The 13690-nt window shown below is 27.7% G+C and overlaps 1 protein-coding gene across 2 annotated transcripts; it reads right to left on the reverse strand.

The window, feature by feature from the left end:
• Positions 1–3655: 3655 nt before the first annotated feature.
• Positions 3656–6474, reverse strand: LOC111688709 (juvenile hormone esterase-like). Of its 2 annotated transcripts, none has more exons than XM_023451210.2 (5): positions 6235–6474; positions 5805–5930; positions 4680–5745; positions 4348–4474; positions 3656–4025 (listed from the first exon to the last, which is right to left on the reverse strand). In XM_023451210.2, the coding sequence occupies exons 1-5, from the start codon at positions 6442–6444 to the stop codon at positions 3878–3880; spliced, it is 1677 nt and encodes a 558-aa protein (XP_023306978.2). In that variant the 5' UTR covers positions 6445–6474; the 3' UTR covers positions 3656–3877. The 2 variants fall into 2 exon arrangements, with proteins under 2 accessions (XP_023306978.2, XP_023306977.2); XM_023451209.2 differs by having other exon boundaries at positions 4348–4528.
• Positions 6475–13690: the final 7216 nt, after the last annotated feature.

A 13690-nucleotide genomic window follows, 5' to 3' on the forward strand; every position in this document is an offset into this window, starting at 1 on the left:
ATAGACTAGACTATAGACTAGACTATAGGCTAGACTATAGGCTAGACTATAGGCTAGACTATAGGCTAGACTATAGGCTAGACTATAGACTAGACTATAGACTAGACTGTAGACTCGACTATAGGCTAGACTATAGACTAGACTATAGACTAGACTATAGGCTAGACTATAGACTGGACTATAGACTAGACTATAGACTGGACTATAGACTAGACTATAGGCTAGACTATAGACTAGACTATAAACTAGACTATAGGCTAGACTATAGACTAGACTATAGACTAGACTATAGGCCTGACTATAGACTAGACTATAGAGTAGACTATCGGCTATCGACTATAGATAGACTAGACTATACCATATATTTAAGAGCAGTGTTTATGGTTTCAATTGTAATGTAGCGAATACGCTACATAATGTTTTAAGGAAGGAAGCCAAACAAGTGGAAAAAATTTAAAAATGTTAAATAAAATATATAAAATAAAAATAATGACAGGAAATTTTTACAATGTTTAACAAATTCTAAAAGACATGAGTACAAGTAACGCAGTAGTTAAAAGCAGCGTAAAACAAAATAGAAATAGAAAAGCAGAGTTCGACAAAATATTTAATAAGGAATGGAGTTAAAAAGCAGGGAACAAAAAAATTTTTTAATTTAAATATTAAAGAATTTGTTTTTACTGATTTTTTCTTATCCCTAAAAGTAGGCTATTTTTCAACAAAGAAAATTTTATATTTTTTGGTAAATATAAACAAAATTCTAATTTCTAAAAATGTATGTACAATTTGTTTCGGGCAATTTTTTAAAAAAATTGCTAAAGATTTTTTCAACCCGTTTTACTACTTGATTGTTTTATTTCTAGTACATTCCCTTGTAAAACAGTAATTATTTAAAGCAAATAATATTTGTAACATTTACAAATAATTGAAAAAAAGAGGAAGTATATACAGAGAACAACAACAAAAACAACTACATTAATAACAATAACGCTAAAAATGAATAATAGTTTGTTTCTGGTTAAACAAAAAAAAAAAAAAAATCGAAAAGTATAAAAATAAAAACTGAGAAAGGGAAGCACAATATTAAACAAAGACTAAAGGAAATATAATATTTTGTTAAAGGATGTAAAAAAAAACAAAGCATTCTTTTTCTCTTTTTATATAACAAATGATTATCTTTGTAATTTATACGAAAAAACAGCGCCTAAAAGTATGCTTTGTTTAATGATTTTAAACAAAAGCCTAAAAGTAGGCTTTTATGATAAGCATACAAATACACACATAATTAAACATTTTAATTGCTTTTAAATACCAAGAATACTCACACAGAAAAACAACAACAATTTTATAAATATATATTTTTTTTCTTAATACATTTTTTTTCAATAATTATTTATATTATATGATTTTGACATACTTCTCTTGTTGCTCCTGATCTTCCCTCTTTGTAACTTAACAAGTATTTGCTTTTATTTCTTATTCTTAGGCGGCCATTTTCATCTTGAAAATCCATTTAAAATGAAGCTGAATTGTTACGTTTTTTTATTTTTATTTTATTTTCTACTATATATATTATTTCCTTTTGTTGTTTTGCTTTTATTGTATTGTGAAAAAAATTTCCTCTTTTTTTTCTTCATTGAAATATATATTATAATATTTTTTTAATGGTTATAAATGAGTATAATGGATTTTTTCCATCAACGCCATCATTTGCAGTTTCATTTTTCTCTATAGCATAATGTAGGGCTCTTTTACAAACGGATATCCATTGCATATTTTTAGGTAAATAGAAAAATATACTCATTTTAACATAGATTTTTAACAATACCTGATTTCTGTTTGTATTCCAAACTATAGTTAATGGAAGTAAAATACTTTTTTATAAATATTCAACTAATGAAAGCCATAACATTTTTAAATCACTTTCTTAATCACTTTATAACTGTAAGTATTGAATTAACAAAAAAATCATTTAATTTAATCTTTCCTAAAAAAAGAGTTTAAAACTTAATTTACTTAAAAAGAAACAACATAAATAAATCCCCAGTCAGTATAAACCCCACACTTTTTTGTATTTTAAGAAAAATCAACAACAGCAACAATTTTTTGCAAAAAAAAAAAATAACACATCTGTGAATGTGTTTAAGTTGTTGCTGCATTAAAAAATAAATAAAATAACTGAAAAAATATGTAAAATTTGTTGGACCAACTCTACAAATAAAGACTAAATAAGCTTAAGCTTAAATAAATATACTCCGCGAGAGACGACAAACACACACTCTCAAAAAAAATTTATTTAAACCAAATATCCTTTTTGGTGTGTTGTATGGGTTGTTTTTGTCATTTCATTTCATTTATATTGGATGAGGGAAAATATCATAATTTAAACCAAATACATGAGGCATTGAAGATAGAACAGAAATAGAACAGAACTAGAACAAAACTAGAACAGAACTAGAACAGAACTAGAACAGAACTAGAACAGAACTAGATAAGAACTAGAACAGAACTTGAACAGAACTTGAACTGAACTAGAACTAGAACTGATCTGGAACAGAACTAGAACTGAACTAGAACTGAAATAGAACTGAACTAGAACTGAACTAGAACTGAACAAGAACTGAACTAGAACTGAACTAGAACTGAACTAGAACTGAACTAGAACTGAAATAGAACTGAACTAGAACTGAACTAGAACTGAACTAGAACAGAACTGTAAGCAGAACTGAACTAGAATTGAAGCAGAACTGAACTAGAACAGAACTATAAGCAGAACTGAACAAGAATTGAATCAGAACTGAACTAGAACTGAAGCAGAACTGGACTAGAACTGAACTAGAATTAATCTATAACAGAACTAGAACTGAACTAGAACTGAAGCAGAACTGAACTACAACTGAACTAGAACTGAACTAGGACTGAACAAGAACTGAAGCAGAACTGAACTAGAACTGAAGCAGAACTGGACTAGAACTGAACTAGAATTGAACAAGAACTGAAGCAGAACTGAACTAGAACTGAAGTGGTCATGTTTTTTTTAATTTTCAGAAATGTTCTTTTGATCTAACCCAAAACATCGGTCACACACACACATGTTTTGTATTTTATAGCAGTATTTGCCTTACTTTTTCTTTTAAGTTTAAATCTTTGTTGTTTTTATGTTACTGCTGACTGTTACCATTGGCCCATTGTTGCTTGGCACCCACTTGGGAAACATTTGTCAAGTATACAGTAAATACCATTTTGACTTATGTGTCGCGCGTAACACCCCGGGTGGGTTGTATGTGGTGTTAATATTTATATTTGCACATACATATATAACTACATGACCCAGTAGTTGTAGAAGATTACAATTTAACCCTTTTTTGATAAGTTGCGTTTTTTACTAAAATTACAATTGGTTTTGCAGAGCCAAAGTGAAGTTGGTTGATCACTTAGTTTTAATCAATTTTGGAGTCAATTGTCTAGTTAATTATCACTAACTTCTAGAACACATACGTGACTCTTCTAATACTATTTTTGAGAATGTCGCCCAATATTGCCGGTAGATCGTATGTTTGTTTTTACTGTGGTTTTTTATTTTTGTTTTCTTCAAGTACCATACTTCCGTGTTAAGATTTGTGTAAATATATTTACTTTTTTACTTTTACGAGAAAAAAAAAACGAGCGTAAGATTTTCGTATATTTTGTTTCTTTAATTTACTACATTTAAACAGTTTTAATGACCAGAGAAACATATGGCTTAAGACCAGGTAAATTATTTATATATATTTTTTTGCATTTAAAATAAATTTTCATTTAAATATAGTCACCATCAAAAGTTTAAGGACACTTAGCAAAAATCATCTGGTAAATTTCATTAGAGAGGTTTATTATATCAATTTAATTTATAATTAAAATAATCGGGAAAATGTTGCAGCCAAAATTCATAATTCTTGAAATTGCGTCCTTCTACATACTCGATATTATCCTTGATCAAGGCATAGGAATGAGGATAAGGTTTGGCGTTGGTGTCGGAAAGTTTTCTAAAAAATGTAATGAAATAATTTAAGAATAATTTGATAACTTTATAACTTTATAACTTTATAACTTTATAACTTTATAACTTTATAACTTTATAACTTTATAACTTTATAACTTTATAACTTTATAACTTTATAACTTTATAACTTTATAACTTTATAACTTTATAACTTTATAACTTTATAACTTTATAACTTTATAACTTTATAACTTTATAACTTTATAACTTTATAACTTTATAACTTTATAACTTTATAACTTTATAACTTTATAACTTTATAACTATATAACTATATAACTTTATAAATTTATAACTTAACTTACCCATTCTTAACAAAATCATATATAAATTCCGTATACAGTTTTATAATTTTCTTTTGAATATCCGAGTCATGTTTACGTCCTGGCCAATTGAACAAATATTGAAAATCAATCATGTGTTCACAGCGAGCTGAAGATTTGTTTAAAATATATAAATAAATTTTTTGTAAAAGTTCATGCTCCCCTAGAAAGATGTGTAATAACGTATAAATGAAAAGCAAAGTAAACAATTAAAGCCTACTTTATGGCTATTAAATATATTTGTTGCCATCTTTAAAGTATTATTTCAATTGTTTAGTCCACTTTTAGTTTTTAAATAAAATCAAATCCTTTACCTTGTTTATCCTTAAACATATCATCATTATTGGTATAGTCTTCCATAAAAGTGAACTCGTAGAAGTACACTTGACCGCCGCTTTTTGATAAGAATTCAGCCAATTTGTGTGAACCAAATCGTAGAATGGTATCAGAGAATACATCACATAGAGCATCATAATCTTTAAGTGTGAAATTTGTACTACCATTAAAAAACTTTGTTACGATTGCCTCGGTTATCACATCCCTTTTGGGATGTCTTTCGTACATAAAAGTTCGAGGAGCCAAAGTTCGAAATTCTTGTGAAAATTTCGTTTTCACAGATTTCACTTCCAAAATATCTTTAGCCGATAGACATAGTTCTCCATTTGTATAGCCCATGAGAACATTTTTGCGAGCTACATTCAAATTTTCGGTAAGAAAACGCTCTTGCTGAAAATCCCTTTCTATTACAGGCAGCCATAAAATAATAGGATTGTCTTTGCCAAAATCAAACATTAATCTTAAACTATTGCCTATAACGGTACCATTATGCCGACTAAGACACTCTAAAATATCTTCATTTTTAATCTCTTCATAGTTGGAGAATTTGAAATCCACACCGTAGGGATTCTCCTCTTGTATATCCAGGAATTTTTCACATTTTAAACCTTTGGCCAAACGTACCGCCAAATATTTCTGTTGTCCCTGTGGTAAAAAGGCCTGTGGCGCTACTGAACCACTCATTAGGATGGCCTTATGGAAGAGATCTTTACTCATGTCCGACATTAAGTGCACTTGTACACTAAGAGCTCCAGCACTGTAACCCATTAGGGTGACATCTTGGGAATTACCACCAAAGTTTTCAATGAAATTTTGAACCCATCTTAAGGCATAAACTTGATCCTTAAAACCCGCATTACCGGGTATATCAGGAGTTCCCAGATTAAGAAAACCCAAGGAACCCAAACGATGATTAAATGTTACTAATACCACATCCTGGGTCATCATATGACCAGGTCGCATATAATAGCTGGCGCCACTACCCAAGTACAAACCACCGGGGTGTATTAGAACCACAACGGGTAATAGTTGGGAGGGTTTCAACTAGAATAGTGTTAAAATATAAATTTTAACGGGGTTATATTGAAAGTAGTTTGTTTTACCTGTTTGGTGTAGACATTTAAATTTAAACAATCTTCTGAACCGTTGCGGGCCGTCTCTGAGCAACATTCGAAGCCATCATGTGTAGCATCGAATATCCCTTCAAACTTATCCAGTTTTTGAGGGTCCTGAAAATAGTTTTTTATAAATTTATAAATTTACAACTTTATAATTTTATAACTTTATAACTTTATAACTTTATAACTTTATAACTTTATAACTTTATAACTTTATAACTTTATAACTTTATAACTTTATAACTTTATAACTTTATAACTTTATAACTTTATAACTTTATAACTTTATAACTTTATAACTTTATAACTTTATAACTTTATAACTTTATAACTTTATAACTTTATAACTTTATAACTTTATAGCTTTATAACTTTATAACTTTATAACTTTATAACTGTTTGTTTCTATGTTTACCTTAAATCTCAGCTCATTTATCGGTGGCTTGGCGTAAGGTATGCCACGAAACCCCATATATTCAACATTGGATTCTTGGAATTTTGTTCCCACAATAGAACCTTTGAATTCATTGTTATCTATAAAAACCCGGGGTGTATGATCGGTATCACACAATGACAAATGTAAACAATCAAACAAAAGTAAACCCAACAAAAATTTTAGAAACATTTCCCTAACCGTCAGTTTTAGCGCAATTCCAACTAGAGACTGACTGGAATCTCAATAAAAAACATTCATATAAGTATAATCAACCAATCTTTAAGTTCTAGGCAGAGATTAAAGAATTTAAATATAATGAAATATATTTTACATTAAGAGCATGATATTTAAGATGAATGTACATATTTTTAAATAGCGGAGAGATAAAGTTGACTCTGAGGGTGAACAAAGCAAAGGCTTAATCTCGTTGGAAAATTAGACTCACAGATTGTTTTCTTAAGTATGAGAGGCCAGCATTAAAATTGGTTTTAAATTCGTGCTCAGTAGTAAATACAACATTTTTATCTTTTTCTTTTACATTGATAATTTTTTTTCTTTTTGCAACATTGTAATTACATGTGTATTTAGGAAAATCAACCCCACTACTTTGTTTTCTTTCCTCGGCTTTCAGTTTGAATATTTATATTTTCTTATTTTTTCTAAATATTTACAAAATGTTCAAAATGTTTATAAAATCCTACAAATTGGCTAAATTTGTTAAAGCTAGTAGAATATATGAAATTATAATTAGCTCAAAATGTTGTCAAACATAATTTCAAATATTAAATTATATTTTCAAATACCATCTAAAGCAACCGCTGCAAGCGACATCGTATAGAGACATATGTATATATTGAATGGGTGACAGAGAAGCGCACAATTAGAGAAGGGATCGGGAAAAATAAATCTACTTGTGTGTAAACATAAATACATTTAAAATTTACATACATTAAGTACATCAAATAATTCTAAATGTGAAAATTAGTGGCACACATAAAACACATGCAACCATGGCATATTTGCAACCGATAGCGCCCCGTCACTATAAATTGGAAAAAAAGTTAGCAATCGAAATTTTGTGTGTGTTTGTGTGCTGAATACACAAATATAACCCAATAAACATTTTATGTATTAAATCGGTTTATATATTTTAAAGTATTAGATCATGAAAGTTCAATTCTAGTTCAGTTCAGATTTAGTTCAGTTCTAGTTCAGTTCTAGTTGAGTTTTAGTTCAGTTCTAGTTCAGTTCTAGTTCAATTCTAGTTCAGTTCTAGTTCAGTTCTAGTTCAGTTCTAGTTAAGTTCTAGTTCTAGTTCAGTTCTAGTTCAGTTCTAGTTAAGTTCTAGTTCTAGTTGAGTTCTAGTTCAGTTCTAGTTCAGTTCTAGTTCAGTTCTAGTTCAGTTCTAGTTCAGTTCTAGTTCAGTTCTAGTTCAGTTCTAGTTCAGTTCTAGTTCAGTTCTAGTTCAGTTCTAGTTCAGTTCTAGTTCAGTTCTAGTTCAGTTCTAGTTCAGTTTTAGTTCAGTTCTAGTTCAGTTCTAGTTCAGTTCTAGTTCAGTTCTAGTTCAGTTCTAGTTCAGTTCTAGTTTAGTTGAGTTTTATTTGAAGTCTAGTTCAGTTCTATTTAAGATGATGTCTTTGCCAACTTCCTGGATACTTATCTTGACAATTTGTGGTTTTCTTGTACAAAAAAGAAACGTGCCACATTTCGTTGGTTAATTTATAAAATTTAAGTGCTGCACAAGTAATGTTCTTCATTTAATATAAATTTTCTTTTCCATTATATTATTTAACGAAATATGACTACAAAAATCTAGAATCTTTACATTTATCTAAACAAAAAAATCCAAGAAAGCCTTCAAAATCATGTACGAAATAATTTTCTTATTGTATTGTATTCCTTAATATAAAACAAATATTGATTTGATACGTATTTTTCTATTATTATATTATATTTTTTGTTGTTGCTGTATTTTGTGGTTTTTATTTAGTCTTTGATTATCTTGACAAAGAAATCTTATAAAAATGATATACAGACAGAAAAAAGGAGGAAAAAAAGATACAATAACAAGAAATTTGTAGATTTTATTTGTATTTGAAAGAAATGTAATTGATATAAAGTAGTAGTATGTAGTGTAAAGAAGAATATTTGTGGGTTTTGGTGAAAAAAAAGAAAATAAGATAGTAGTAAAGATTTCGAATGTGGTTTAAGTCTATGTGGGATTTTGTTTTATGGAAATATAAAATTCCACAAAGTTTTGCTACAGTATTAAGGTTAATACAATGTACTTATTTACTTTGAGTTAAGAAGTTTTATAGAGTTTATAAAATATGGTCCTTCGAACCCTTATTTCCTGGTGATTTTCTTGTAGAAATAGAATTTTTATACAGTTTATTAAATAGGGTCCTTCGAACACTAATTCCCTTTTGATTTTATTGTAGAACTAGATAAAAATGCAAAATTTGAACAGAACTGTAATTTAAAATGTATAAAACATTGTTTTTACTTTTTAATGCATCCGAGAGATATGGTCCTTCGAACCCTTCTTTCATAAACTTTTAGTGAGGGAAAAGGAAGTTCACGAAAAACTAAACGAACTGTGATTGTAAGTGAATCTCGTTTAGTTTTTACTTTTGAAAAAAAATGAGAATAATTAATAAAATATGATCCTTCGAACCCCGAATAGGGAGTTGAAGCAAATTTAAACAAGTCACATTGCATTACTAAAGTGTTTCTTAATTTGGTCCTTCGAACCAGATTTCAAATTTAATGAATTTCCTTTAAATTATTCAAATTGTTTAAAACTACTTAAAGAACTAAAACTTTAAGACATTTTCTTTTAAACATTACCATAAACTCAATTAATTTAAGGTTCGTAGGACCTATTTTGTGAAACTTAAATAAAAAATATATTTAGTGACAAAATCTAGCAATTAATTATAATTAAAACCTATTAAAAAAAAACTATGAAGTTTTCTATTTAAAATTTCATTTGAAAATTTTTTCAGCAAAAATTTCTCTTAAGGAGTGTTCATTATAACTAGTTAAGTTTAACAAATCACATTTTCTCTTTAAAAAATTACCTTGTTTGTTATGAAACACATTTTTTTCGAGAAACCTTTCCTTTTTTTAAAGCTAATGGTTTTAAAAGATTTCCAATAAAAGATTACGTATTAGCCCAACAACTAACCCCACTACACACCACCCCAACCATACATGAAACTAATTTTAGTTTTCTTAGCCAAAACCTTTTGTATTAGGATAATAGATGGAAAATAACCATTTAAAATGGGCAAAAAAATGGAAAAAATTTTCATTGGAAAATAACCTAAATCGGGAAAAAAATTAAGTAGAATGATAAAAGAAAACATATAAACAGTGATGAAAATAGGAATATTTTAGGAAAATAAAAACATTTTTGTGTAATTTTTTTTTGTTTGAAAACAAAATTTGATAACAATATGTCAAGGCTGAAAAGTAAGCTCTTACTTAATACATTATTTATTAGTAATTTATAGACTACTTGCAAGTAATGCAGACGGTATGTAGTTGACATTTTTTTAATTCTCTAGCAAACTTAAATTGTATTAATATATATTTTTTAATATACCGTTAACTTTTATAAAGTAAACACTTACGTAATGCATTATTTGTTAGTCATTACTAAACTGCTGCTAAGTAATACACACGACATGTAGTAGTCATTGAGTAGATTCAAGTCATTGTTTTTAATACTCTATCAAACTGTATTTGGAATATTGTTAAACTTGAAAAAGTAAGCCCTAACATAATATATTATTTGTTAGTTATTATTAAACTACTTTTAAGTAATACACACGGTATGTAGTAGTCATTGAAAAGTAAGTTGTTGAGGAACTACAAGTAATTTTTTTAATTCTTTAACAAACTTAAATTTAGTAATAAAAATTTGGAAAATTTTTAACTTTTAAAAAGTAATCTATATTAATTGTAAGTCATTACTAGACTCCTTCCAAGTAATGCATAGGGTATGTAGTAGTCATTGTAAAAAAAGTAGTTAAACAAGTACTAGAGATTTTTTTCTTAATTCTTTAGGAGACTTAAGTTTTTTTGTAAAAATTTTTACAAAATAAGATTTTTTGTTAAAATTTCAAATTTTTCAAATTTCATTTTTTAAAAATTTTAATTTTTTAAAAATATATAATTTTTCTTTTAAAAGCTAAAAGTAGACTTCATAAGCTTTTAAATAAAAAACATTATTGCATTTCCTTTATATGTATTATTGTAATGCGCCCTTAACTTCAAACATTTTGGTTGTTAAAATTTTTTTTTTCATAAATTTTTAAAACTTTAACAAAATTGGAATTTTTTTAAAAAAATTAAATTTTTATTAAGTTATCTAATAGTAGAGCAAATTAAAATTGATTCTATTTACACTTGTTCTAGAACTAGTTGTTTTTAGAACAAGTTCTGAAATTTTTTTAAAAAACTCGTCAAACTGCTTTATTCATAGCAAATTATCAGGAGTTTATAGAATAAATTTAGTAAAAAAATTTGATTTATAACCCATTGATAAAAGTTTATGAATAAGAATGTTTTATGTTTCACTTTAAATACATTTAAATATTTTATTTCAACTTAATCACATTTTTCTTGTTGTTTCAATAAATTAAACTGCCATTAAAAATTTCAACACTTCTTCATCATTAAAAGATCTATAAAATAATTGCAATTGGGTGTTGGTTATATGCAGTTGGGCTGCACTACTCTTGATTATAGACTACTAGTTCCGGCAAATTGGTTGTATACTACTACTACTACTACTTGCTGGTTAATGGATGAATGTTAATGCTCTCTTATATGTCGTTGTTGTTTTTGTTATTGGAACTCACAAACCAACCACTAGTTGGCTGGTAGAGGCTGTACAATTTTGTATGTTTATATAGTGGGCCGGTCTGTATTTAAAATTGTGTTAAAAATTCTATATATATGAGTTTTGTTTTTGTGCATTAAAACTTAATTGAAATGTAAATTTTTTTTGGGGTCGTTAAATATGTAAAGGATATTTTAGTAATGAAGTAAAATATAAGATAGAGAGATCATGAACTTAACTTAACACAATTTTTTAATATTAAAAGTAATTTATTTGAATATTCATTATCTCCACCTATAAAGGAAAAATGGCATATTTTTATTTCTCTAATTGAGAGAGGAATTTATGAGCTAATAACAAATTTATATAAGTAATATGGTCCTTCGAACCCTTCCTTATTTAAGTCTTTTACTTATCAAAAACCCACTTTCCTTTTCGTCCCACTTAATTTAGATTTGTTTCTAATAAAATGTTTCTCTATATTTTATTGCAAATTATCGTCATTAATAGTTTTGTTGTCCCATATAAATTTCTATCGATTATTCGCTAGCCACATCATCATCACTACCAAGCATCACTGCAGCTGCAGCAATTAAAACTACTACAAAAAATACTACAAATAACAATTAAAAAAAAAAACTAAAAAAAATATATTGTGCAACTTATTATAGAGCAAAAAATTACAAAAAAAAAAAAAAAATTGCCTACAAAAACTGTTTCGTTTGAATTATTTTTGCGACTGATAATGAAAACAGCAATATATTGCTTCACAGCAGCAGTAGGAATTGTAACGTGCAGTGTCACATTTACGAGAAGGAAAAATTAACGTGGGTTACATAAAAATAGGGCAGCCCAAGATCCGACTAGACTATAGACTAGACTATAGACTAGACCATAGACTAGACTATAGACTAGATTATAGACTAGACTATAGACTAGACTATAGACTAGACTATAGACAAGATTATAGACTAGACTATAGATTAGAGTATAGACTAGACTATAGACTAGACTATAGACTAGACTATAGACTGGACTATAGACTAGAATATAGACTAGACTATAGACTAGACTATAGACTAGACTATAGACTAGATTATAGACTAGACTATAGACTAGACTATAGACTAGACTATAGACTAGACTATAGACTAGACTATAGACTAGACTATAGACTAAACTAAAGACTAGACTATAGACTAGACTATAGACTAGAATATAGACTAGACTATAAACTAGACTATAGACTAGACTATAGACTAGACTTAACAATAGAACAGACTGTAAACTAGACTATAGACTATTCTTTAGCCTAAGTTTTAGTCTAGACCTAAAAAATAGACTTTAGACAAGTCATTAGTCCGGACTATAGACTAAACTAAAGTCCAGCCTATAGGCTATAGACTAAAATTATAAAATTTTCTTGGTGCTAAATTATCCATCCCTGCTCTTATCAATTGTAAGTGCGAAAAACACCAACAACAATTTTATAAAAAAACAACAAACAAATATTTGCGGCTTTGTTTATTCTAAAGTGGTTTTCAGTGTTTTAAATTTTTTATCAATAATTCTTGTTGTTGTATGTTTTTTATTAATGAACAAAACGAAGATTAGTTTGCAATTTTTGTTTTTCCCCTTATTAATGCAATCATAAAAAATCGTTTATTTGAATAACTGTGAATAAAAATAAATTGCAACAAAAGAACTCATTCTGAAGTGATTGATTGTATGATTAACAGATGTTTTTGTCCCAAAAGAAAGTAACAGCTGTTTTGTTTTTCAACACGTTGTTGGTGTGGTGAATTTTCGAGATTTTTGTAAATAGTGATAAGAGAAAGTGTTGTACTCTTGTTTTACAAGTTTTTTTCTTGTTATTTTAAGAACTCTTATTCTAAAGAGTTGGAATTTGCTTTTGTAAAACATAAATTTTGTTATTGTTGTTGAAATTTTTAATAATCTTTTGGAGGTAAATTTTTGTTTATTATTTTTTGTCTTTAATTTTTTTATCTTTTGCTAAATTTCATTTTCATAAGGGAACTAAATCATTTGAAATTTTCTTTGTATTTTTTAAGGCAAATGGCCTTTAAAGTTCAAGGTCATGAAAACGTAATTTTAAATAAAAATGTACACAAAACTACCAAAAAAATTAAAGATTGCCAATTTTTTAAAATCTTCAAATAAATTTCAAAATTTAAAATTTTTTAAAAAATATATTTAAAAAAGACGTATATGAATTTCATTCCATAATCGTTAAGACTTTTAAAAACAAAACAAAAGTTGATTGACATCACTAAAACCAAACATATGTTGAATTTGTTTCAAATGATCTTGTTTGGCTCTAATAAAATAGTGGTTGCTCTTCCTCTCTATTTCCCTCATGTTTTTAGCTCTCTCTTCTCTTAGAAAAAATCCACTATATGTCTGATGAAGAATAAACGGGGGTGTTTCACAAGAGGGTGGATTTGTCGTAATTTATATAGTTCTTTACTCATTTCAAAACAAATTTTCTCTATTTTAGTTCAAAAAACTCTTGAGAGAACGCACAACAAACTAAAAAATTTTTTTAACAAATTATTATTTTTT

This window comes from Lucilia cuprina, chromosome 4 (genome assembly GCF_022045245.1).
Source record: "Lucilia cuprina isolate Lc7/37 chromosome 4, ASM2204524v1, whole genome shotgun sequence".
NCBI classification, from domain to species: Eukaryota; Metazoa; Arthropoda; class Insecta; order Diptera; family Calliphoridae; genus Lucilia; species Lucilia cuprina.